This window comes from Oreochromis aureus, linkage group 3 (genome assembly GCF_013358895.1).
Source record: "Oreochromis aureus strain Israel breed Guangdong linkage group 3, ZZ_aureus, whole genome shotgun sequence".
In the NCBI taxonomy this organism is placed as follows: domain Eukaryota; kingdom Metazoa; phylum Chordata; class Actinopteri; order Cichliformes; family Cichlidae; genus Oreochromis; species Oreochromis aureus.
The window spans coordinates 43489247-43516614 of record NC_052944.1 but is presented as its reverse complement, the minus strand read 5'-3'; the positions used below and the strand labels follow the sequence as shown (position 1 = coordinate 43516614).

Genomic DNA, 27368 nt, shown 5'->3' with positions numbered 1-27368 from the left:
TGGATTTTTGTGTGACATGTATACCTATGTAACTATATACACTATATATCTATCTGCACTGAACATATATATTTTAACTTTCATGTGGTTTATTAAGGTGGTACAGTAACAGGGCAGTTAATGCTGGGGAGAGTTCTCCTGAATAACTCACTCTCCAGCTCCAGGAACTAACTCCCCTCTAATACACACTCAACGTCTTTCATGCAGCACAACCAAAACAGTAACATTGTAACAGAGATACTGAACACATCACGATAAAATCACCTTAAGGATCATATGATATAACACACACACACACGCGCGAACACACACAGTCACTAGGAACCTACACTGAAGTGTTTTTATATATGAGAATCACTATGTTAATCATGAAACCTATGTAGTTATAAGATTGTATATTATAAGATTGTGCCACTTGCTGTGTAAGATTTGATAATTAGGATTAATGTGTGATGTTTGACCGTGTCATGACCTTTTGTAAAAAGCCAAAGCCAAACTGTAGTCAGAGTCCTGACTGCCCTTTGGCCAAGACCTTGGCCGCTACCTGACCCCTGCAGCTGTGTTTGGACGGGTGGGAAAGTTACCCAGCTGCAGGGGGCGGGGATACTGGTCCCTATATATTAGGGGACCAGAGGACACCCCAGCACTTTTTTCCCCTCTGCTGTTTCTCTCTGTCCGTCTCTGTGTTGCTCTGCTGTCTGTGCTTTAGGCTGTATATGGAAAAGTAACTATTGCGTTACTTTAAAAAATGTTTAAATATGTAAAACAACTTGGATCCAGTCTTAATCAAAGTTACCAAAATAATAAAAAATAAATACTAAACATACTTGAACATACTAAAACATATATGCAACTCTCTGTTATAAAACTAAATATATAATTGAAGTAAATAGGCACTTTACAGAGGGAACTAACAGTAAACATTAATATATATGTATACAAACTATTCTAACATTACTGTGATAATATGACAACACCAATCAGATAATAATAAAAACAAATAAGTATTAAATTAAATTGTGCTTTTTAAGCAATGTAGTGCAAATTAAATGAGCCAAACTGTAACAGCTTTAGAGAATTCTGGCTAAACAAGTATTTTCCTCCATGCAAAAGTAAATAGTTGAGGTGATTTCAATTTAATACTGAAAAAGTACACTGTATAATAAAACTAAAACATTTTTATAAGGTATAAAACTGTAAACAGGTAATACAAAGTGTCAACTCCATGGCCATTTACAATCTATAAATATGTTCCTCTTTGGAGAGAAGACGAGCTTTCCCAGGCTAAACAGTCTTTCTACTGGGGCACTGGATGGCGTGGCTGCATTGTATCTGAGTGAAATATTCTTTATCAGTGCATATCTATTCAGAGAGTCCATTCCATGTGATCCTGATTTGAAATAATCTATGACTTGACTTTGTGCAGTAGCAGAGGTGTTGTCCTCATCTTCAAAGGAAAAAAAGTCATCCTCTGTGGCTGAGTCTGTGCTAAGTTGGCATGTTGGTGTGCTGTACCTGCTCGTTGGTCTTTGTCAAGGACAATTTTCCGGCACTCTGCCAACAGACTTGCCTTGGCCTTGTCCTTCCTTTCCTGTGTCCGCAGCCAACGTAGTTTGAACTTGGCCAGAGTCACAGCAGCCAAGAGAGCATCTCCACTTTTTTTTTAAACATCAATGTCTCCAGTGTGGGTAGGAGTATCCCATATAAAGTGTGGTCTTCTCCCTGAACAATGTCCAGGGCCACTGTAAGTGGCCTCATGACAGTGCAGTACTCCCTGATGAACCGATGTTCCCGCTCGGTCATGGCTGTCAACCCAAACTTGGAGAAGATGGTGTTCAGCTCAAGCAGAGAAATCTCACAGATTCGAGCCAAGGAATCATAAAACGAATTCCATCTTGTAGTGCAAGGAACTAGCAGTTTCTTTCCAATAATGCCATCCACTGTCTCTGCAGCCACTGTTGAACGACTGGCCTTGTTCCATAACCCTGTGCACTTTGTGGCAGCGCTTCTATATAATGCCTTTGTTTCTGTTTGTGAAAGTAGCCACTTGTCAACATCATTACAAGAAACGAGACTTAATGTGTGTGATGCACATCTGTGGTGTGGCGGCAGAGTGATCATCACACCTACATCATCATTGTTGTCATTATCATCACCAACACTGTTTTTTAAGGCATCGTTCATATTTGTAAAAGTTACCTCGTCCTCATCATCCTCAGAGTCATCCTCCTCAACTGGCTGGTACTTTTTGAAGGCCTTGACAAAATTAGAGCCATTGTCCGTCACAGGTGATGTTATTTTGTGGGATATACCATAGTGTGAGTGAATGTTGTCCAACTCAACAGCAATATTATCATGCGTATGGCGACCCTTAAATCTTCTGCATGCCAGTGCTGCTTTCTCTCTCTGCATGCTGTGTGGATTTATCCAATGTACTGTTACACCAAGATAGCTTTTATTATATGCAGTCCAGATGTCTGCTGTAGTAGAGACATATTCTAACTCATTAAATGTCTTTTTGAGCTCGACATTCATTTTAGCATACTCGGTGTCGAGGTATTTGGAAGAAGTCTTTCTGCATGGCGGGCAGACCCCTCCTCTTGCTGGTATCTTGGCAATAAGAGACTTGAAGGAATCCGACTCGACTGTTGATAAAGGCAGCATGTTCTCAGTGACATACCTGGCTATCAATTTGTTTAATTCAGTCTGTGTCACAGTCACAGATGTTTGTGGAGAAGAGAAATCAAGCTTAGACTGCTTAGATTGCATCGCTACAGCTCCATCGCTCACTGAGCTCATGTGAGCCTCACCTGGGTTTGAGCTGCGCCTGTTACACGTCAGTGTTGGCGACCAGTTTTGTTGAAGCATGTGACGTTGAGAGGTGCTTCGTAAGATTTGAATTGCTTGTAACTGATGTGGAAAGGCACTTTGTTCCAGGGCATAGGTTACATTTCACATACAGATTCTTGCCTTTTATCTCTTTGAGTGGAAAATAATGTCTGTACCTCCACTTAAAAAATGCTACCTTTGAAATATCCGGGCTCTCCATGACTTCTGTTACCGTGTTATCTGTTTGTATGTGAACATCCGCCCAAGTCTACCTCTGATTGGTTTACTACCTTACTACCTTATTCTTACTCAGCCAATCAGCAGCACTTGTGTGATTGTTTTGCCCTCCTACCTCCCAGTAAGCGGAAGACTGCTTCAACAGTGTGAGTGTTGAAAAATAGTAACACATCCGCACCGCATTTTCTTGTTAGTAATGCTAACGGCGTTGTAACGATGAAAATAGTAATTCGTTAGATTACTCGCTACTGAAAAAGTAGCAGCATTAGTAATGCCGCTACTTGTAACGCCGTTATTCCCATCACTGGTCCTCAGCAACAGCAAAACAAAATAATTGGCACAGTCTATGTGGCTCCTGATGCACCCACAACTTCCTTCTTCCTCCAGAGTTGTTTAAAGCAAGCAGAGCCCCTTCTCATAACTCAGATCAAGACAAATTACTGCATCTACATGGCAGAAAGTCACCAATAACTCTTAAAAGAATTTATCCCTTGTGTTCTTACTGAGCCAGTGTTGGAGGATCTGATGGACCCACTGCATAATTGGTTTATGAAATTAGTATAGCCATAACAGTTTATGTAAAAATACTTGCACATTTCAAAATAAAAGTGAAACTTTTTTCCTGGGAGAAAACAACATAATTTCAAATATTTATTTCAATGATTTCTGTGAATTATTCATTTTAATTAGATATAATTATAAAATTCCTTATTGACAGTGAAATTTAACACAATCAACAAATAAATCTGTTTAGATGATGAGTCAGAGGGTGTGATCCAGGTTAATGATATAATTAGGAACGGGCTTACTGGTTTGCTGACAGTTGCCATGAGCAGTTACTGATGTTTCAGTGTAGGACAGCCTGAATTTACATAACCGGTTTTCAACAAGTAGTGACTGAGTTAAATGAAGCAATCAAAACAAGCCAGGAAGCACCTGATACAGTTTTAGTTTTCTCTCCATTGTTTATTCAGGGCGATCGTGGCTCAAGAGTTGGCAGTTTGTCTTATAATCGGAAGGCTGCCGGTTCAAGCCCCAGCTCGGACAGTCTCGGTTGTTGTGTCCTTGGGCAAGACACTTCAACCGTTGCCTACTGGTGGTGGTCAGAGGGCCTGGTGGCGCCAGACTCTGGCAGCCTCACCTCTGAATATTCATCACAGGTGTAGATGCAGGAAATAATGATGTAAACAAAAACAATTGGCTGCACAGCATGGGGCTGGAGGAGACGCACCAGTTACATCAGGAAGGAGATGAAATAGCATGTGATAATAGATAACACTCTCTTGTTGTAATTTGGGGCTCTGAGCTGTTTATTATATAGACTGATGACAAAGTCTGCATAAAAACAGAATAAGAAAATTTATTTAATTGAAACAACTACTGAATGATGGCTGTGTACTTGAAGTGAACTCATTTATAATATTGCTTTTTGTATATTATAATAACCTGCTGACTTATGATGTTTAAAACTTACACTGTGATATACACAACATGTTTATAGTATTAACATTGTCAGCTCTTACTCCAAGATGGGTTTTTTTGTATTTACTGAGTGACAGTCAGCTGAAGAGTCTGACAGTTAACAAACTTTAGTGTTTCCCGTTTTATTTGATAAAATAGCGCCACCTTGTGACATTTCTTTATACTACAGCAAATACTACTCTGGATTCAGTGGACAGGATAGGTTCAATGTTCTCGTTTAAACGTTGAACATACAAGTGTCTGTGTTTTTATTTCTTTGTTCTTTGGACATCTACTCCAACCTGAGACACCAACTTTTGAGTTCAGATGGCTGGCATGGGATTGTTTCTGTGGGATTGTTGGTGTGGGATGCTTTATAGGCAACAAACTTCAAACAAACTTGGGGAGAGCAGTCCCATGAATTTATTTTTTAAGACAAAGTGACTGACTTTATGCAGGTTAGTTCAGTACCTCAAACTCATGACCTGAACCCTTGAGTTAGGGTCCTAAAGTAGGAGACCGTGCAAGGCTTCAAATCTAATCAATGAAAGTTTTAAATTGATTGCATATCTAACCGAGGGCTAGTGTTGTGTAATGATGGAGTAATGTGGTTTTGTTAAAAAGTGGGGAAGCTGGGTTTAAAAATTCAGGGATTAAGTGCTTCACACAAGCTGCTTCCTGCATTGTTTAGGAGTTTTTAGACTCACAGCAAGTTTAAAAAATAGTATTGTAAGTTCTTCTAGATCAAATAAGAGATTTCTGTGTTTGTGTTGGTGCTGAAACTGGTTCCATTTTAATAAGTTACAGGACATATTAAGTCATCTCCAAGAAGACAGTCTACAGGAAATATTCCCCATAAACTCCAGACCACAAAAACTAAGTAGTTTCCTTCCAAGACATCAATGTCACAACAGCTACACAAACCTCAGTCAATACAAACAACACAAACTGACTGAAATTCGTTGGTCTTCACTAGTTGGTTTAAATAAACTCAGTAAAAACTAAGTAATGGCAGCTTTTTGTATTCTCCTAAAATCTCTTCATCGTGTGCAGAATATTGTAACACCCTGCGTATATCAGCAAATACCAGCAAACTTTCATTCTAGAAACAGGAACACAAAAACCAAAAGGTACAAACACATCACCTTCTTCCATATATGCACCACGATGCTCTTAGTGGTTCGTTAGTTGAATGTGAAGTTGTTTCTGATTACAAAGCTCTTGGTACTGTGTGGGACTTCCTCTGAGATGAACACAGGAAGTGTTTAAACCTGCTGTCACCTCACAATTTCATTTTGAATGAGACAACGTCACAACCCAACAGACGATCTCACTTTAAAGTGGTGTGACTGACTTGGCTGATTAGTGAACAGTGAAAACTTCTAATCGATTCACAAAAGGCCGAGTCAAAGGAGTTTCTAATCTCTTTTTCCCAAACCTTCTCTGCTCTCATAAGCATTTTATCAACAGTACAAATACCTATGAAACACTTTGCTTTCACTTTAATTACAAATTAAATAGTTTATTTAATGCTTGCATTCAACAAAAATGAATCGGCCATTAATTTCACCTGACCCTGAACTTTTGCACGTGGAAAAAAACATGTTTTTATGTTTTCCTGTAGATCATGGCTTCCTCTTGGACAAACAAACAAAAAAACAGTTTTCCTCTTTGAAGCCAAGTTTCTAAAGAAGCTTTGGAGCAACGATTTCAACCAGTTTTGTCCATTATTAAAACAGACATTTATTTGCCAATCATTCAACATCACCACTTGTGTATAACTCTGCTGATTTCTGTCTCCCTCAGCTCATTTTCTCCAAATCAGAAGCATCAGGTTTGTGGAGACGCTCTGCCTGCCAGACACAGCTCAGGGCAATGAAATATGTCTATCCTCCACAATATACAGGCCTGAAACATTTAGTGTCTGTATTTAAATGTATAAATGATCAAGTGTGATCAAACTTACATCTGAAAAATGACATTAAATGTCAAACATTAAGTATTTAATTTTTGTTACATTTTAAACGCTCAAACCTCAAAGACATTAAGTTTACGATCATATATGATCAAGAAAATCAACAATCGTCACATTTCAGAAACTGGAACCAGCTTTAAATGTGACTAAAATAATGATAAAACAATCAATTCTCTAATCATTGACTAACTGATGAATCACTGCAGCTCCAATATATTGTTGCATTTGACAACCCACTACAGCAACTACAGAATAAAACCACTAACCAGACTGATGACAGATTTCAAACATGCTGAATATGAAGAGTAGTATCATTTAAACTCACATGATTATCAGCCATAAGAACAAATTCAGATTTATATTGATGTAAGGTATATAAATGTAAGTACAGTTTGAATCAGTGCAATATTATTTTCACACATCAATGGACCACTGAACTTCTCAGCTTCTAAAATGTAAAGCCTCATTTAGAAACTACACAAGTACATATAATGGTCAGAGATCAACATGAACCTGTCTTCTCTATTTGACTTTAATCAACTCTGCAGTGGCTCCATCTTTCCAAAGATAAAGTCCAGCATAGAGCGGCTGAGTGAATGTGGTCTGGACTCTGTGGAGGAGAGTCATGGTTTCAGAGACGCTGTAGAAAGACAGAATACCTGCTCTGTGATCCAGGTACACTCCTACTCTGGAGAACCGAGGAGCTGAGAGGTCAATGTGGACATTGTTGTGCCAGAATTTATAACAGTTTGTGTCACAATATAATGCCCAAGATTTGTCATTGTATCCAAATCCACATTCATCGACGCTCCCTGCTCTGCTGATATCCTTGTATGTAACTGCTACACGAACTGCTCCACCTCTCCACTCCACCTCCCAGTAACAACGTCCAGTCAGACTCTCTCTACTCAGAACCTGATACCATCCAGTGAATCTGTCTGGATGATCAGAATAAGACTGTTGTTGTTTCATAAATGTTACTTTTCTGTTCCCCTCAGATAATAACAGACGTCTGTGTGCTGTGTTTGGATCCAGTGTGATTTCATGTGAATATTTTAAGAATCCAGCTCTGGTCTTTGGCTCTGGTGGTGACAGTAAAACATCCACTTCAGTGACTGTCAGTGAGATGTTTGTCCATTCCTCTCTCAGAATGTCCTGTAGTTTATCTCTGGTCTCTGACACAGCTGCTGTCACATCCTCAAAGTACCTCAGAGGACGAATATTGATGCTGGATGAGTGTGTAGACTCACTGAGTGCTGACAGTGAGGGGTAGTTGTGTAGAAACTGGTTGTGATCCTCTGTGTGTGAGAGCTGCTCCAGCTCGCCGTCTTTCCTCTTCAGCTCAGCGATCTCCTGCTCCAGCTTCTCCTGAAGCTCTTTGACTCGACTCACTTCAGTTTCCTGCTGGGATCTGACCTGCTGCTTCACATCAGAGCTTCTTTTCTGGATGAGATGGATCAGCTCAGTGAACATCTTCTCACTGTCCTCCACTGCTTTATCAGCAGAGCCATTGATGGCCTCCACCTCCTGTTGAAGCAGCTTCACATCTTTCTCTCGCTCCTGGATTCTCTGCTGGATGTTTAGTCGTCTCACCTCGAGCTCCTTCTGCTTCTCAGTCCTTTCTGCTGCAGCTGGGACTGTTTCATGGCCTTTATGTTCATCCATTGTGCAGAGATAACAGATACTCTGCTGATCAGTACGACAGAAAATCTTCATCACCTCATCATGACGAGAGCAGATGTTCTCCTGGAGCTTCACAGAAGTTTTAACCAGCGTATGCTTTTTAAAAGTTTGAGATTCATAGTGAGGTTTGAGGTGTTTCTCACAATAAGAGGCCAGACAGACTAAACAGGACTTGATGGCTTTCAGCTTCCTCCCAGTGCAGACATCACAGGCCACATCTTCAGGTCCAGCATAGCAGTGATCAGCTGGAGCAGCTTGGAGTCCAGTCTTCTTCAGCTGCTCCACTAAAGCTGCTAACATGATGTTTTTCTCCAGGACAGGCCTCGGTGTGAAAGTCTTCCTGCACTGAGGGCAGCTGTGGATTCGCTTCCTGTCCTCTTCATCCCAGAAACTTTTAATACAGTTCATGCAGTAGCTGTGTCCACAGGTTGTAGTCACCGGATCCTTCAGTAGATCCAAACAGATGGAACAAGAGAAGGTTTCTCGGTCCAGCTGAACTCCTTTCTGTGCCATTTCTCCTCTCAGTGTCAGTGACTGTGTGAGTTTCTCTTCCTTATAACTGAAACTAGTCTGAGCTCTGATCTCAACAACAATTTTTCTGCAGTGAATGGAGCCTGTCAGCTCTTACACGTCACCACATGTTGGTTACACCCATCTTCAAAGTGCAGATCTGAAGGGGAGGGAACGAGGAAACACGTGGACAGAGAGGAGGTGCTGTGTTTAAGAGCAGGAAGAAGAGGGAGGGTTATCAGGCTGTGCTTCACTCCAGGAAGAGGAGCAGTTTGAGAGTGATACTGTGTGTTTAACCCTTTTTATTTACTGCTCACATCAACTTTTAAGCTTGTTAACACTTTCTTCTATATAAATAAACTTTAGAAATGTCAGAGTTCTCACTGAAGTTAACAAACAGTCCTTCAGTTTTTGTCAATGCAGGAGGATAATGATCCTAAACATACAGATAAGGCAGCCACTGACATGATGCTTATGTTGCATTTAAGTTTATGTTCATTTCAGTTGTTTCTCTCCCTCAAACACCATCAAAGGTGAGAGGGTGCAGCAGGTGTAGTAGTTGGTATATGAGACAATAAATGAATTAAAGAGTTTTCAAACACATTCAGCTCCACAAAAATGTGATAAATGTTTGACAGGAATAAAAAGAAACTCTGATCCTTCTTTAAAATTATTTTTATGTTATTACGGTCAAGTTGATCACAACAATAATCTTGAGCAGGGACGTGGCTAAATACAGGTATGTGAGAACCAGTCAATATTAAGGTCTCCACTGACTGACTGCAGCTTTGTACATGTGACCTGGAGATACTGGATATTAGAACTTGGTGGTCTGTAACAGCAGCCCACTAGTACAGGTTTCAGATGAGACTGGACCTGTAACCACAGAACTTCCAGTCGGATCAACAGTCACAGCAAGAATCAGCATCTGCACATTTATCATCGAGAGCAGCAGGGGGCGCTGTTACACACAGAGGCAGGTTCTCTCCCAAATGTGTCCAGAACAAGAGCTGAGCAGCTTTTTCTGTGAGTCAAAGTATTTCTAACAAAATACAGCAGATCACAGAGCCTGTGTCAGCTCAGCTATCAGAATCAAACAGTGAAGCTGACCTGTGTAAGTCAGCAGGTCAGACAGTATGTTAATGAGGGGAAATCTACAAAGCTGTAATGAACTTTTCATAAACCACATTTAATACAAATCTATGATACGTCCATAAGTCTGCACCGTCTGAAACCTCCTCACATTTCAGCCCTCATTTCTCATCATATTGTAATCTACAGTTATTTATGGTTCAATGAGTTTTGCTTGGAGTTTCCAGCTTCTGAGAGAATTATTTACATCACTGAAGTATTTATGATTCCCCTGGTATAAAAAAGCTTCACAGTAAAATCTCATCTTTCTAACATTCACACTGAAACATGTTTATTATACTGCATGATAAAGACAGCTGAACACGACGTCCCCAAAAAAATGTTTTACTATCAGAAACAGACAAAAAGAATCAGCTTTCCTGACCTACAGTTTGATGCTTCAAAAGCACGAAGGACAAAAAATGTAAAGAATTGAAATGTAAGAAATCTGTCCTCTCCTCATCCTCCCCACCACCCTCAGGATCTCCATAACAACTGTAACTAATGCCAGAATAGGTCAAAGGTCAGAGTTGTTAAAGTAGTTAAATATATGAAATACTCAACAGTGTGTCAGAGAGAAGGGAGCAGCTATCAGTCTGAGTCACACACTGAGCAGTTTGGCAGCATTCATGGTTTTATTGACACAGTTATGATCAGTTTGAACTGTTGCAGCATTTTCACTCCTGCTCTGCATGTTGTGCAGTTACCAGTGTTGGGACTAATTAAGTAACGCGTTACAGTAACTACGTTATTATTGTGGTAACGAGCACGGTAACTAGTTATTATGCCAAAACCAGGAACGCGTTACTCGTTACTGGGATTTAGATAGGCTCGTTACTCGTTACTTCGTGTGGTGGATATCGCGGAGCTTCCACAGATTCAATAACATTAGCAAGTGGTGGAAGCCAGCAGGTGGATGAAGGAAAAGGGAGGCAAGAGGAGAGACCCGAAGCGGCCGCCGGTCCGCGTGTCAGGAGAACTGAACTTCAGGTAAGAAGTTATGACCTGCAGTCTATCGGAGTCAGATATAAACCAAGTTTAGGTGGAGTTTATTTTCGGTATGCTGACATTTTCATACTGCGTGCTAGCTAGCATGACGGAGTTTCTATACAGCTGGGTGGGTGCTATGTTACTGATGTTGAACTTTATTTTGTTCATACGGTTAATTATTAGAGTTGCCAACCGTCCCGTAAAAACAGAATCGCCTGGTATTCAGAGAAAATATTACGCGCTTCGTACTGAGGTGAAAAGGAACACAGTTTGTCCCGGACTTCAGCTACAATGAAAAAGACACAAAGCTGAAGCTGCACAGCTGCCTCTTCTTCTCTCATTCTCTCCTCTCCCTCTCCTGTTTCTACTTCAATCATGAAACTGATCAATGATCAGCTGATCGGCTTTTCTCTCTTGTTTATTTATCGCCCACTTTGCGCCAGAAAGAGGAAACCAGCGGATGTCGCGTTAAACAACAGCAGCACTTTAAGCTTGATCAGCTGTTGTTAGAATTTATTTAATATTAATTTCTAGTATCAGCTGATGTTTGCTGGAGCCACAGCTGTAAAGCTGCTGGTCATGATGTTGGTTTGGTTATCTGGTGAGAGGGAAACATGAAGATGAAACCAGGAGATGTCCTTACTGAATCATCAGAGCTGAACAGGTGATGGAGAAACAGGTTTACCTTTTGGGTGACATGAATGAGTTGAAGGGAAGTTATGAACTGTTTCTGAGAGACAAATAACACCAGGATCCTTTTCTATGTAGCTGACAGCTGGTAACTGTGCAGGGGCGGATCTAGCAAATTTTTGCCAGGGGCCAGGTAGGGCATTAACAGGAAAGGGGGCACAAGGAAATAGTTTTCTTTATTATTCTCATTTAAAATGTCTCGCTTTTAAAAAATAATTATCTGAGTCTTACAACAAACAATTGATAGATTGATACATATATACCATCAGAACAGTGTACATCACTGTCACAACAGTGTTTATTTTCATTCAAAGGCTTTATGATTTTTCCTATAATGGTGGGCGGTCTCTAGTCAAAATGCCCGGGACGATTTTTTTTGTCCCAGTCCAGCTCTGTATGCAGCTCATCTGCAGTCTGGTGTTACCTACATCTTCCTATTCAGAAGGCAGAATTTCCAAGTTCTGAGTACAATCAAAAGCACCACGACTGCAGTTTTTGTGTTGGATGTAAAAAGCGCACATGACGCTGTGACGTAGGCTAGAATCATGGTGGCGGTCAACGACGGTCCAGGCGTGGGATTTCTCTTGTGGAAATGTGCACATTATTTTTTCCTTTCTGTTGGTAGGTGGCACAGTGCACTTGTGGCAAGTAAGCAAGCTAGAAGACTGGCAGTCTGGCTGGGTATCCAGTTACGGAAGCAACACATTAACAAGAGAATTCTGAGTAAAACCAAAGTTACTTTCCCTAGTAACTAGTTACTCTGAAAGTAACGAGTAACTTGAAGTAACTGAGTTACTTTTTTAGAGAAGTAACTAGTAAAGTAACTAAGTTACTAATTTAAAGTAACTTACCCAACACTGGCAGTTACTGATGTGTTAAACTGTGTGTGTGCAGGCTGTGGCTCTGTTTCACTTCCACAGTTCAACTACAGAGGGCGCTAAAAGGGTCCAGGTCATGTTAGTCTAAGTGCTTGAAAAAAGGTTCAGTTTCCTTCTTTTTAAGATATCCAGGCTGAACTTCATGACAACAATTAAAGTGTCTACCAATGAGAGTTCCATTGAGATACTGTGATTGATCTATGTGGTAAACACTTCCAGACCAGCAGGTTTAGGGAAGTCACACACACACACACACACACACACACACACACACACACACACACACACACACACACACACACACACACACACACACAGACGATACTCTTTGTTCACATGTATACCTATGTAAGACGTCATGTGTTAATGAACCTTTGCATATTCATGTACCGCAATAAAAGATCAGTGTTACGAGGGAGCGGACAAGAACAACAGAGGTCAAGCGAAGGAACGGCGCTGGTCTCGTCCTCGCCCTCATGCATGAGTAACACAAATAACTTTTGTGACTTGTGTGTTGCTTTTTGCTACGTAGTAGAATTGTCCTGAACGTTCCAGCGAATAGGTTTATGCTACAAACCTATCATATATGTTTTCCTCTTCAGAGATTACAAAAATTTTCACATTCAAAATAAGTCTTTAAATCCATTTTAAATTTCATGCCATTTGGCTAATTGTGCCATTTACTTTGAGTATTTTATATTAAATAATGTCAAAATGAGACAGCAAAAAATAATTTGATTTCTAAACAAATTAATTAATATGCCTCTTTATTCCTAAGAAAACAGTCAGCTTTGAGATGTTGTTTATTTTTTTTTTTTAGATAGCACAGAAAGGAAACAGGAGGGTGACGAGAGTGTGAGGGGAAATGACACAGGAAACGGTCAGATGCATCCAAAACATATGAAGGAAGTGATAAAAAGGAAACAACTCATTCAGTAACTTCAGTTTTCTGATGATCTGACAGAGTGAAGAGTCAGACGCTGTTCTTCTGAAGTTTAACAACTTTTCTGCATCAGAATGAAAATCCTCCATTTTCTCTTCTTCTGCTTCTTGTCAGGTGAGGACTGATGATCTTAATGTTGCTCTTTAATTTTAATTTTAACTAAAAACATACTCAACTTTATAAATCACCTTATGAAATAAATATGTTTACTAGAGTTGGATGTCTCAAGACCACTTTTACGTGGGCTCGGTCTCGCTGTCTCGGTCTCGCTGTGTCAGATCGACATAGTGGTCGGGAGATTTGGAGTCAACAGTATCATGACAGACAACGTAACGTTCGATATTGGCTGTATCCCAATTCAGAGTCTGCAGCCTTAACGGTCCTCAAGGGCCACTCAAAGACCACTAAGGCCTGAAGTGCGAGGCTTCTGAAATGGGACGGTCTAGCCTCCGTCGCGCTGCCTAGGTTGCCTAGCAACCATGACACTAACAGCTGGAAAAGTTTCATACAGCTTTGTTTGACAGAATATAATGACATGTAAATATAATATGGCCAATATTAAAGTTATTATTTCAATCAGTATTAGTTATTACAGCAGTGAATGACTCTGTTTCAAATACTGAGCTGCAGTAAAAATTCAAGCTGCATTTATTTATATTTCCTGTCATCTTAAATCTTCACTCAAAGACAGGTTTCTTTGACACTGTATATATAACTGTGTTATATATAAGAGACAAATATTGTTCTTTGAATATGTTGGCATTACTAAATTTGTCTCAGTGCTTACTTTAAATATTGATAAAATCATCACATTCTCTGTAAGATTAAGGTCGACTATTAAACTACGTATATTTTAAAGTAAAGGCTTTAAAACCAAGTTAGTACAAACATCACTAATGTCACATTACTTTCCCGACATGTGGCCAACAGTAATGTTTTAATGTTCTTCGTTATAAAACATTTGCACATCAATAAGTGACATAATATTCAGCACTTACTTTTAAAAGTTTACTCTTTGGGCGCCCCTGTTCTACTGTTTCTTTCCGGCAAAATTATCGACACCCACCGCCGCGCTATGCATTCTGGGATAGTTTGGGCCACGAAGTCTACACCGCCACATTCTTAAAATTCAGGGAAATGAAGGACGCATTTGAGGGCTGCATTTCGAGCAGCCTTTGAATTGGGACAGCCTTTATGGCGTCGCGTCTCATATTCCGATATAAGACATCTATCATCCCGATAATGATATAAATCACAACAATTTAACATTTTCTGTAAATTCTGTGAATCTCGGGCAGCTCGACTTGCTTGAAGTGTTTCCAGCTGGGCGTCGTGTACCTGCAGTCGAGTGTTTTAACGATGTATGAAACGATACGTTTTCAGACATGAGTTTTAACGGCCGCCATTTTCTATGTGAGTATTTATTACACGGCGTGCTGCGGGGAAAAGCCTGTTCTAACATTGAGTATAAGGATGATTTTTTAGCACCTGACGGCTCTTTTTTTGCTTCTCATCCATAAATACTCTGCATACTCTTTCACGTATATATATCATCCGATATATATCGTTATATCGAACAGCCCAATGCCAGGATATAGCATAATATCATTATGTGAAAAACAGAGAGGGTGACAGTCGACAGTCGAGAGGAGCGTGCATCTGTCCTCTCAGTAAATAAGTGGGACAGTAGACAGCGGTGAGGAGGGCTGTGCGAAAGCAAAAACACATAAATATGCCTGACACCCGTAAACGAAGCAGCATCTGGCTGCAGTTTAAAGACTTTTTGTCTCGTCTCAACTTTGTCTTGGTCTCAATACTCTCTGGTCTTGGTATTGTCTTGATCTTGGTCTTGGTTCAGTCTAGACAACAAGTTTAATATTTACATACTGAATAATGTTGTGATTATCCATCTTCTTTTAAATGTATTATTATTATTTTTTATCTGACAGGTCCAGCTGGGCTCGTCAAGGCAAAACATAATATTTGGTCTGCAGCTGAAGGATTTAATGGCACGCTTAACTGCAACTTATCTTTGTCTGGAAGCACAAAGTTCTTCTGTAAGGAAAAATGTGAGCGAGCAGAAGATATCCTCATTAAAACAGATGAAAGCACAGCTCAGAGTGGGAGATTCAGCATGAAGTATAAAGATGGATCTCCAAGAAGAGGAATTGTGCTTTTAAGCTTCTCACAAATGATCAAGTCTGATTCAGGAATGTACAGGTGTGGTTTGGGAAGATCTTCTGTTCCAGATTCATACTTTGACTTTGAGGTCAGAGTTTCAAATGGTGAGTTTTTAGTAAAGGTGAGTGGAATTGAAAATGTGGAGACCCCCAGGTTTAATTTAGTAATGTGGACCACTTTTAGATCAACCTGTTCAATCAATAAATACAAGCACGTTTTACCTGTTATTCTACTTAAGTGTCCATGTTATATGGCATGTGACAACTGTACTAAGATAACGTTTTAGCACCTCAGCGTAAAGCCTACAATAATATTCAATGATTTATTGATTCAAATTTAGACTGCTAAAAATGAGCTTTACACCACCTCCAACTATCAAAGTCTAAAGCAAAATCTTGCTTTTGTTCAGATTTTCTTTTCTCTATAACTGATTTTGAGCATCAGTATCATGGTTTATATCATGATTTTAATAGATAAAATCTACTAATTTAATTCCTACGATGGAGAGTAACAGAAGAAATGTTTGACCTAAAAAGTTTATGATCTTCCAAGAGTGTCATCATGCTACAAAGAAGTTAGTCACCCAGCCTGGTGTGGATATCAGGCTCATCTTCTAGCTACTATGAACTTAACTCTGCTCTTCAAGTTCATAGTATGAATGTTACGTTTTGCATGGCTTAAGCCCCACGCCCCCGGTACCGGGGGCAAAAAGGAGGAGATCACGTTTAATCGGTTATAACGCCGGTTGAGAAATATAAATCCAGATGTGTGGTATCCACAGAAACCTCAGAATCTCAGCTAAAATGTCATATAAACCATTTCTACAACCACCAAACACACCGAAAACAAGCCGCGATTAAACGAGCAGTTACGTAAATGCGCAGAAGTACGCTAAACACACAAAACCGAACGAGAAATTCTTCAGACTTCATGTAACCAGTTAAAAATAGGCTGGTTAGCTTCCAGGGCTATCACTGATTCCACACACGAAGTTTCACCACGATCAGACCAAAATTCACTGAATTAGCCGCAAAAGAAGACCACAAAAACACACAGCGGCGCAAATGCGCTAAGACAGAAATTGGCTTACCGTCCCGATTTCCTCCGTTATTTTCGCCGGTAGCCGGTAGCCATGTGATAGCCGGTAATTACCATGCCAACCTAGCTGCATCAGAGCCGTTTTCGTCAACAACCTCCATTTTAGACCCACCTACAGACACGTGACTGGACAGACGCCACATGCAATAAATTTGGACACACGTGGGTTTTGGCATTACAACGTCTGATTGGTTGAAGTGACGTGAACGTGGCATCGTTACTTTGACTCTATTGGCTAAAACGATTAAAAAGAGGTATCAATCATGCAAACTGACCAAAAGACCCCAAAGTTACAGCCCCTCAAAATTTAAAGGGCCAGAGGCCAATGACGCGCCCCATGCGCACAGCAGAAAAGGGCCACTAGCATGTAAATGTGTGGTTAATTCTTCAAAAACATATTTTTAAAAAAAAGCATTTTTAGGCCTGTTAATAAAATTTATTAATTTCTGCTCTTTAATACCTAAAAAAAATAAACTGGCATGGTGTGCAATTGTGTGCCAAAATTGGACATTTTTGTACAACGTCTGGATATTCATATATTGACAGGGCTGTAGTTTTTCACTGTTTTACTTTAGAAACACAAATCTTTGCACAGATTATGCTTATATGTTGGTTACTGGATTTCTGGAACCAAATATGATCTGAGCCATATTTTTAAAAGGGTTATATGCTAAAAATTACAAAAAAAAATTAGGCGAGAATAAAATCTACTTACTTTTTCTGTGTTCCAGTCTCAGTAACTTTGACACAGTAATATCTGCTTTAATATTTACACCTCTGATTAAATGTCCCAAGTGTTAGCTTCATTTTGATACCAAGATTGTAAGGACAGAGTTTGTAATTGCAGAGAAATAATCAATTTAATTTAGGCATTACATTTTCGAGCAGGAAGCTCAGAAACCCCCTTGGGGCTGAAGAGGTTATGCAACAAAAAGTTTTGATTCTCAGAGGATCAGGTAAGAATGTGTTCTTCAGATTTTTCTGATTTATTATGATCCAATCATTTGATCCATGAAATATAATCATAATATAACAGTGTAAAAAATGACCCAACACACTAGTATGTTGTATGTTGTATGCTTGTGGGGTGTTTATTGAAGTACCACACATGTGGCTGTACGTTTCGGCACATAGTTCACCAACTTTTCAGTAAGTCATAAGCACACAAACTCCCTCTCTCAGGTCTCCGCCTTCAATATATATATAGGGCTTTGGAGCGTGATGTCACGGGAGGTGGGCCACGCTCCCTGCCGCCATGACAGTAGGCCAGACAAAGGAAACAGCTTCAGCTTTCACACCTTGGCGCATGTGATTAGAGGATCACCAGGGGGTCCTTTGTCCCTCCTTGGGGGGAAACTCCCACTGGGTTTAAATCTGGGACTCTCGGCCATTTGACCTTAGAACTGAAGAAGCTTCTCGGATGAGAGGTGAAACGTCTTCAAGCAACTTAAAGAAGTCCAGACGCTTTTCTTTGCAAACTCCTTTGACTACGATGACCTGGATGACTGAGAACCTTCACAGACAGCTTCAGCTGTGGTTCGTACGTGTTGTGTTGTCGGTTGCAACGTTAGATCACACGATCGTGAAGGCAAGAAGCTGGATAATGGGCTCTCTTTTCATCGTTTTCCATCCTGGAGGCAACGTGAGGGATCCCATGTATCTGATATCACTAAACAAAGACGTCAGGCATGGATTGCAGCGGTGACACGAGCGGTTATCGAGTTCTCTGCAAGAGGGCTTTGGAGCGTGATGTCACTGGAGGTGGGCCACGCCCCCTTTCCGCCATGACAGTAGGCTAGACACAGGATTCAGCTTCAGCTATGGTTCGTACGTGTTGTGTTATCAGTTGCAACGTTTGATCACACGATCGTGAAGGCAAGAAGCCGGATAATGGGCTCTCTTTTCATCGTTTTTCAACCTGGAGGCAATGTGAGGGATCCCATGTATCCGATATTACTAAACAAAGACGCCAGGCTTGCATTGCAGCGTGAGAGACGAGCGGATCGAGTTCTGTGCAATCCCCAGCTTTTTGTTGGTTTGGTCTCCGCATCTTCTTTCCGGTGAGTTCTAAATTAATTCATATCACTATTAAAATGCTTTTAGTGTTATTTTCAATGTGCTGAGGTCATAGATAATGAGATAAAACATGCTAATGTGTGATGCTGCAGAACCACGTCATGTCATCATGTCGACTGAGTAGCTTATGATTTAGCATTATTGCAGGCAAACCAGCATATGAAATGGATGTAGCAAATCCAGACTGGGCACCAACACTGCTCATGGGCCTCTAAAAACATACTAAATTGCTCTCATTGTACACTAATCCGCACATAACTTCCAGATGAATCACACACCTGTCATGTGCACTAATTTTATCTTACAGGCTTTTATGCAGCTGGAGAGTCTGAAGGTGTGCCCCGTGCAGAAGTAATCGATGAAGATCTGACAGAAGAACAACAACAAAATTACAATGTCATAGCTGTGGCCAGCAGTTGTGTTGGACAAGTGGAGGTTGAGGTACCACCTGTAAATGTGGACAGTGGTGATCGGACAGACAGCATCACAGAAGCTAAAGGGCAGACGAAGCATTGTGTGTGCAATGAACAGGGCAGAGCAGAAATAAACACAACACTGCTTGATAAGATTGTTAAGGTTTGCTGTGTTTTGGTGAATATGTGCCCCAGTGTGGTTGTCAGACCAGCGCCAAATGAAACTTGCTCTTGTTGAGTATTCATAAAGCTGTTGTGTTGCATGTGTAGTTCATTGTAAATAATTGTACTTTGTGTGAAGTAGTTTCAATAAAACAGAAAAGAATAGTATACATGTTTTTTTTATTTTATTCTTGATCTTATCACATGTACTTAGCAAGTACATAGAAATGAAATGCAAACTATTTAGAATAGAATAGAATAGAATAGAATAGAATAGCCTTTATTGTCATTGTACAGGGTACAACGAAATTGGAGTGCCACTCCCTTGGTGCAAAAATACAATAATAAATATAATTGTAAAATATAAAAGGTACATTAAAACAAACAATAGTAAGTACAATATATACAGGATAGCACAATATATACAGGATAGCAGCATTAATATAATGACAGTAAGAATAGCAGCATAATAATTGACGGTGACAGTATTTACATGGCAACACACAGCTGGCATCAATCTTGAACCACAAAATGAAACATTACAGGCTATTTAGAGCAGCACATTGTTTGGAGAAGTATTTCCCAACAAGTTCAGGAAGACACACTTTAAGAAAGAAGTCTTGTGCTTGCTTTAAACGTGGTTCCCAGAAATCCACATCAGGGAAGATGCGTATGACAGGTCTCTCTGTGTCCACACAACGAGGTCACAGTGCAGTTTCATTCAGTCGTTGTGAGTGCAGTACCTGAAACACACAAAAACCACTTTTAATAAAAGGTCTGTAATGAACCAAGGCTAATATAGATGGTTTGGCTGTACGTGCAAATCAAAAACTGTAACAAGGAAGTTGTTTAGAAAGTTATCATGTTCAAACCGACTTACCTTTGTCTTAACGACAACGTACTCGCAGCGTGGAGGCATAAAGATGGACAAATCTTGCACCCAGCCGTTCGTGAATTGGATGTGGGCCTCCAGGGTAGGTCGTCTGGGTTTCCACTCCGCTTCCTTATTTCATACGGGTCCACATTACCGATGCACGCAATTTTTTGAAAGTACCGTCTCTTGGCGTCTGGGCGCAATCGGTCGCGATACAGCCCTTTGTCTGTGGAGTCAGCGCATACACAGCAAACCAGTTTAAGAATTATGCTTATTATTATTAATAAGAACCTTCAGACTCTGCAGCTGCATAATAAAAGCCTGTAAGATAAAATTAGTGCACATGACAGGTGTGTGATTCATCTGGAAGTTATGTGCGGATTAGTGTACAATGAGAGCAATTTAGTATGTTTTTAGAGGCCCATGAGCAGTGTTGGTGCCCAGTCTGGATTTGTTACATCCATTTCATATGCTGGTTTGCCTGCAATAATGTTAAATCATAAGCTACTCAGTCGACATGATGACATGACGTGGTTCTGCAGCATCACACATTAGCATGTTTTATCTCATTATCTATGACCTCAGCACATTGAAAATAACACTAAAAGCCTTTTAATAGTGATATGAATTAATTTAGAACTCACCGGAAAGAAGATGCGGAGACCAAACCAACAAAAAGCTGGGGATTGCACAGAACTCGATCCACTCGTCTCACCGCTGCAATGCAAGCCTGACGTCTTTGTTTAGTAATATCGGATACATGGGATCCCTCACATTGCCTCCAGGTTGAAAAACGATGAAAAGAGAGCCCATTATCCAGCTTCTTGCCTTCACAATCGTGTGATCAAACGTTGCAACTGATAACACAACACGTACGAACCATAGCTGAAGCTGTATCCTGTGTCTAGCCTACTGTCATGGCGGAAAGGGGGCGTGGCCCACCTCCAGTGACGTCAACTCCAAAGCCCTATAGGGAGAAACCTCAATGGTTAAATGACCCCCACCAGTCCCTCCCCCTTGAGCTCACTGCCCCACTCCTCCCCTGCAGCTGAGCCAGGGACCACACCTCCCCCACAAACTGGTTCAGTTCAGACTAATTAAGGTTCTTCTATTTCACAGATCTGGATAAAAACGTTGGTTTTTATCGCACACAAACTGAGGGAGAAAAGATCACATTGGTATGTTCCAACAACACATATGGACACAGGAAGTTCTTCTGTAAGAGTGAGTGTAAGAATGAAGGGGAGATCCTCATTGACACAACTAATAACAAATCTGAGAGTGGCAGATACAGCATTGAACACAGACCAGGATCTGTGTACGGACTGTATGCAACCATCACACAGTCGTCCAAGTCAGACACCGGAAAGTACATCTGTGGTTATGGAAACCCTCTGTCTCCTGATTCATATGCGAATGAATATGTTCTTGTCATTGATGGTAAGTTTCTTTTTAAAATAGTAAAAAAACTTCTAACTTTTGGTGACTTTGAGGTGAGATTGTTGTTACTGCCAGAGGTCAGCTGATTGGTTGAGACACCATTATACCTTTCTAACATCAAATACAGGACAAATAATGTCCATGTTTTTTGTTGAAGTCTGGATGTCCGATCTCAGAGTATTAATCTCCTGTTGTGCTGATAAATTTATTCCTCTGTTTATTCACAAATATAAACCATATTTGTTATGATGCTTTTAAAAATATACAGATATTTAAATATAGTAAGTTTCACAGTCATAATGTGCACTGATGATTTTTAATCAGTGCACATATTATATATGAAACATCATTTTTTATATTATTAAAAGTTTTTTAACAATTTGAAATCTAAGGTTATGTGTGTTTAAGAAGCATGTGCTCCACTTTGAATACATTTTTTAAAGTTGTGATGGTGGAGCTAAAATTGAGGGGAAAACATCATCATCATCATCATCTTTCACTAAAGCTCAGTGTTTCTACTCCTACAGGTGAAAACATATGTAGTGTGCAGGATATGAGATTCCCCAGTCTAATGTGTAAAAGAGTATTAGCTTATCCATCAGCTGATCTGATGAGACTGAACGTGACTTTGTGGTTTATCTGAAAAAGTAATAATGATGTAAAGAACAGGAAAGCAGGCAGCTGAGTGATTACAGATCTTCCCTATTGAACTTGCACATAAGCTTCATGTTAATGCTGCATTTAGTGCTTCATAAATGTTTGTATTTACCTGTATGATAATATGATTAGTTTTACTGGATTTGTCTGTATCGCTATTGATTTAGTATTGATATTTTTGTGTTTGTTGTTCACAGATTCAAACCCACCTACTTCCACTCTACAGACAGCAACAACACAGAGTGAAAGTGTCACTCCAGGAGTCTCTACACATTGTCCTGACTCCTCCTGGCTTCTGGTTGTGCGTGCGTCCTTGGATGGTGTTTTGCTGATAGCTGTTTTCCTCATGCTCTTCTACATTAGTAAGACAAGGAGGAACTTTGGACTGAACACCAGAGAAAATGACATAAAGATGGAGGTGAGTTTGTGTCACTTGTTTTCTGTCTGTTGTTGCAGGTTTCAGTGAGTGTTGTTGATTCATGCTGTCAGTGTGACTTTCTCAGTGAAATGTAGTGAAAAGAGGTGATGTTACCTGTCATTACGGTTTCTTCAATAATATCCTTGTAGTCTTCACCAGCAGTGGGAGGTGAAATTGACAATATTTTCTATAATTATGTAGATATAAGAGCATACAACATATTTTATGGTCCTTTCTGAAGTTATTCCACAGCATCATAATTTCATGATGTCATATCTAAAAGTGTGAAAGCACCTTTAGTCCTGTTTCCTGACACTGCAGCACATGTAAGCTGCTCTGAAGCAAATCTGTTGAACTTATGATATTTATAATGTTACGTTTTTTTGTTTGTTTGTTTCTCTGGAATAAACTTTGTGCTTCTTATTTTTAAAGTTCAATTTGCATTAAACTGTGATGTTGCATGAGGCTAGTGAAAATCTGTTTGCATCTCAGGTTTTAAGTGTTTGTTTGTTTTTTTCATTTTCAGTTATCTGTAACACATGAGAACTGGGATCCAACTTCCAAACACAAAGAGTCCAAAAGCAGCAGGACCAAACCCACTCTGCATTATTAAAGACCAAAATCTAACAAGTAAAAATGAATTTTGATATTTTTGGACCTGTATCTGAGATTTCATGATCACCTCCATATAATTTGCTTCACTATGATTCATTTTGTTCCTGTTATTCAAATGCATACATGTACATTGATGTACTTCATTGCAGAGGTGGGAAGTAACAAAGTACAAATACTGTACTGTACAGTTTTCAGGTATCTGTACTGGATTTGTTTTTCTTTTGTACTTTTTAATTTACTCCCTACATATTTAAACAAATATCTGTTCTTTCTACTTCTTACATTTTCAAAACAGGCTTTTTACTTTTGCTTTAACACATTTCAGGAGAGTTATTATTTTGTCACTTCCTCCAAACATCACACAGATTTGAGCCTAAACAGAAACACATGAAAGGCAGTCCTGTTCATTTAGTAATTAGCAGCAGATGTCGCATGAAAGGAGATGTGTGCCAAAGTCAGGGGTTAAACATGGGACAGTGTTTTTTGTTTTTTTGAGGGGTTTTATGTCACAACACACTGGAACGACTGCAGGTGTCCATAAGTTGTGGTACTTCAGCAGCATGAGCTACTGAAGAGGAGCAAACAGAAAAGGAGTAACTGTTTTAACTGTCATGTAATTTCAAATGCAACGTTTCTATAATGTCAACAAACATCAGCAAATACACAAACTGGTGAAGCTGCTGTGTTTCACAGGAAGAGAAAAGAAAGAGCTAACTTCACTCAGAGAAGGAAAAAGATAACAAAGAGGACAGGAGAGGATTTAAAGGGAAGGACTGCTAAGTGGAATTTGATAACCTGGAAATGTAAAGCTCATGTTTGTAAGTTACACATTGGTTGAGTTCATGTTACATTATGTGTGAAACATGGTGCAAAACAAACTGAGCCACACTGTGTTATTTGAAGGTTGCATGTTAGTGCAGGATAAACAGGTTAGTTTGCTGTGCTGTAAATGATTAAAGTAAAGAACAGTGTGGAACTGCTGCACAGTGGCTGTGGTTTCATGCTCAGAGTAAGGTTACATCAAGTGTGGCAGTCTTAGCTGATGATGCTTATGACTTATAAAATGACTTTTATAAGTCATTTTTTTCCAAATTATTTCCTATTGATGGTCTTTTTATAACTAAATATGTTGTTAAAGTACATTTTTTAGAAGTTGGGTAATTAGTGGTACGGTAGAGTACTAAGGTCACATTAATGAAAGGAAGGAGATTTACCTCAAAATAGTGTTTTGAGAGAAGTCGAAATGTGGAGATTACAGTTGTTATTTCAAGCCAGACAAATGCCACAGCAGCTACACCCTCACAAAATGCCTCAGTGAAACAAATCAACTTTAATTGAAGCTTCAGTGGCAGAAAGGATCGCCACAGAGGAGGAGGAGGAGGGGGTTTCTAGGCGGGTCTCGTTTAAAAGACCCGCCTAGACTCAAAATCATACATTGATTTTGAGCCTGTGAGGGGTTGTTAGACCCCTCACAGGCTGCATGCTTGTGATACAGCGGTGATCATTTCAAAGAATTTAAAGGATGAGCTCAATAATAATTTCTAAGAATCTTCTAATCAAAGCTCAAACTGTTGATTTTGAGCCTGTGAGGGGTTTTTAGACCCCTCACAGGATGCATGCTTGTGATACAGCATGCATCCTCTTCATTGCACAAGGGTGTAAACATTGATATCCTTGCTTCTTCCCTGCCAGACATTTCATTTTATACAAATCCAGCTAACAAATTTGTGTCTTTTTCCCCCTTCTGACCTGATGCAGAAAGAGGCATTTATGTGGCCTCTACTAATTTCAATTTTATATATTAATCACAGTGAAAGTGTGTGTGTGTCCTCCCATGCTCAGAAGTCTGGGCGCTTAAGTTAATTTGCCAAGTTTGAATTAGCAACTAAGGAAGAACAAACTTGGAGTGCTTGATGTTTCTCTGCTTGCACTGAGATCCACATCCTTGAAATGAAAAAAGAAAAGAAAAAAAGTTAATTGTACTCTATATCTGTTACTCATATGTAACAGATATATATGAAGTCCATGTTTAGCAGCTGGGGGAGCGCTTTCACTCTGTGGGATATTTCCATCTGCCTGCAGAGAGCTCTGTTGTCACAGAGGGTGGACGGGGAGAAAAAGTCAGACCTGGTATTTTTGGCACTGTTTCTGGTTCTTCTGTTGAAGGTGCAGCTGCTACGATGCCGAGTAGACTGACACATTTTACTGATTCTTTTTCTTGACTCTTTCTTCCCCACTTTCTTTTCAGCTTTTCAGCTCCACCTTTTTTTCACTTTTTCATATCTCTGTTTCATCAACCACTTGTTCCGTATTAAACTCTGATGTTGCTTTAAGACATTTAAAGAAATAATACCAAACAAAAGTGAAACTGAGTGTGAAAAAGCTTCAGTGCTGTCACTTCTGTGCTTTACATGCTGCATCCTGTTGTGTCCACATTTTTGAAAGATGTCAAAGTTTGCATGATGGTGGATAAAAACAAAGCTGGAGCTGATTTAATTTTGGTGCAAAATTGGAACAAATGTTGTCGTCAGTGTTGGAGAAGTGAAGGCACAAAGCAGAAAGATGTCCCAGGTATGAGGAACGAGCTTCATAGTACAGATCCCAGGAACACGTGATGAGACATGATGATCCAAGTCAAGGTTTTGTTATTGTGTCTAAATAAGAGTGAAGTGAGGTGGAGACACTCTGTATAACTGTGTTTAAAGTCTAATAAAATATGCATCTGTGTTATTTTACACCACTGACTCGTCTCCATGTGTCTCTGCCTGTCAGCCTACATATCACAATAATAACACACCAAGTAATTAATCACCAAATGGAGACTGTGACACTGATACAAACTAAACTGCAGCTCATCATTGTTGTTCTGGATCTTTAACTTTCTTGTTCATCTCTCATCATCAGTGAAAACAGTCTGACTTATAAAGGCCGTTGTATGGACTGCAGGGTTCGTACGGGTGCTTGAAATCCTTGAAAGTGCTTGAATTCTGATGTCCTCTTTTCAAGGTTGTGAAAGTGCTTGAATTTCAGATGTGGTGCTTAAAAGTGCTTGAAAATGTAACTGTATTTCATTCACAATAAATAGCTATCTGATTGAATTGTTTTCTGATCAGATAGAGAAATAAAATGAGTAACAAAAAGCAAAAGCAATTTTCCCCCGCGTGGGCTGCCTTGCGTCTGTTTTAATATGTCACCCCGCCCCTCCCTCGGACAGTTGGGGATGAGTGCGCTAACATACCTGTAGGTTGCTGTTTTAATGCTTTTAATGTTTTTAATGATGGAAAACAACAATGGCGGAGTTTGCGCTCTCTGGTCGCATGATAGGTGAGTCCTAGTAAATAATTTTCCAGTACGCGACGCGTACGTTACACATGCTATTTAAAGAAAAAGAAAAAAAAAAGATTATTATTTAGCTAGCTATCAAACTCGCTGGAGACATGATTGAAATGCACTGAGTGTGATGCAGTATGGCAGCGCTATTACGGAATATGCTGTGAACTTAGCTAACATTACTTAGCAGTAATATGAGTAATTTACTCAAGTGAAAGCTTTAAACATTAGCCCGATACATAACTAGCTAACTTAAGGCTTTCTGATTAACCCTCTGGGGTCGACGGACCCAGATCCTCCATTTCAACTTGGGTCAAATGTGCGGACTTCAAACTATATACCAGTTTTTTTAAATTGTATTGATAGGTCACGTAAAACCGATGTTTTTTGTTTTTTATTTTGTTTTGTTTTGTTTTGTTTTGTTTTGGGAGGGGGGGTCTGAATACAACAGTGGCGTTTACTCCGGGAAGAAACGGCAAAAACTGTTTTTTATGGAGAGCGCTAGCAAAGACGCTTTGCTTGTGAGTGAAAAAAGAAAAACACTCCTTCCCTATTGGTGGAAAAATGTACCATGTCGACCAATCAAAAAATGATACAGCAACATGTGGTATTTGGTTGTTGGGAAGAGAGGGAAGAGAGAGAGCGAGTGAGCGAAAGAGAGAGAGAGAGTTTTGATACGAGATTTGTGACGTTTATCGTGTTTGGAGTCTCAAGTTAGTGTGTTGTCTTGTGTAGTTAGTGTGTAGTGTAGTAGTTGTGTTTTGTGTGTCAGTTCTA

The 27368-nt window shown here is 39.8% G+C and overlaps 2 protein-coding genes across 2 annotated transcripts; one reads left to right on the top strand and one right to left on the bottom strand.

Moving 5' to 3' along the window:
• Positions 1-5297: 5297 nt before the first annotated feature.
• LOC116315103 (tripartite motif-containing protein 16-like) lies at positions 5298-8792 on the bottom strand. The gene has a single exon (XM_031733277.2). The coding sequence runs from the start codon at positions 8696-8698 to the stop codon at positions 7025-7027; it is 1674 nt and encodes a 557-aa protein (XP_031589137.2). The 5' UTR covers positions 8699-8792; the 3' UTR covers positions 5298-7024.
• A 4559-nt stretch (positions 8793-13351) lies between these two features.
• On the top strand, positions 13352-25964 carry LOC120438168 (polymeric immunoglobulin receptor-like). The gene is made up of 5 exons (XM_039608603.1): positions 13352-13441; positions 15277-15612; positions 21251-21571; positions 22426-22646; positions 23173-25964. The coding sequence occupies exons 1-5, from the start codon at positions 13402-13404 to the stop codon at positions 23257-23259; spliced, it is 1005 nt and encodes a 334-aa protein (XP_039464537.1). The 5' UTR covers positions 13352-13401; the 3' UTR covers positions 23260-25964.
• Positions 25965-27368: the final 1404 nt, after the last annotated feature.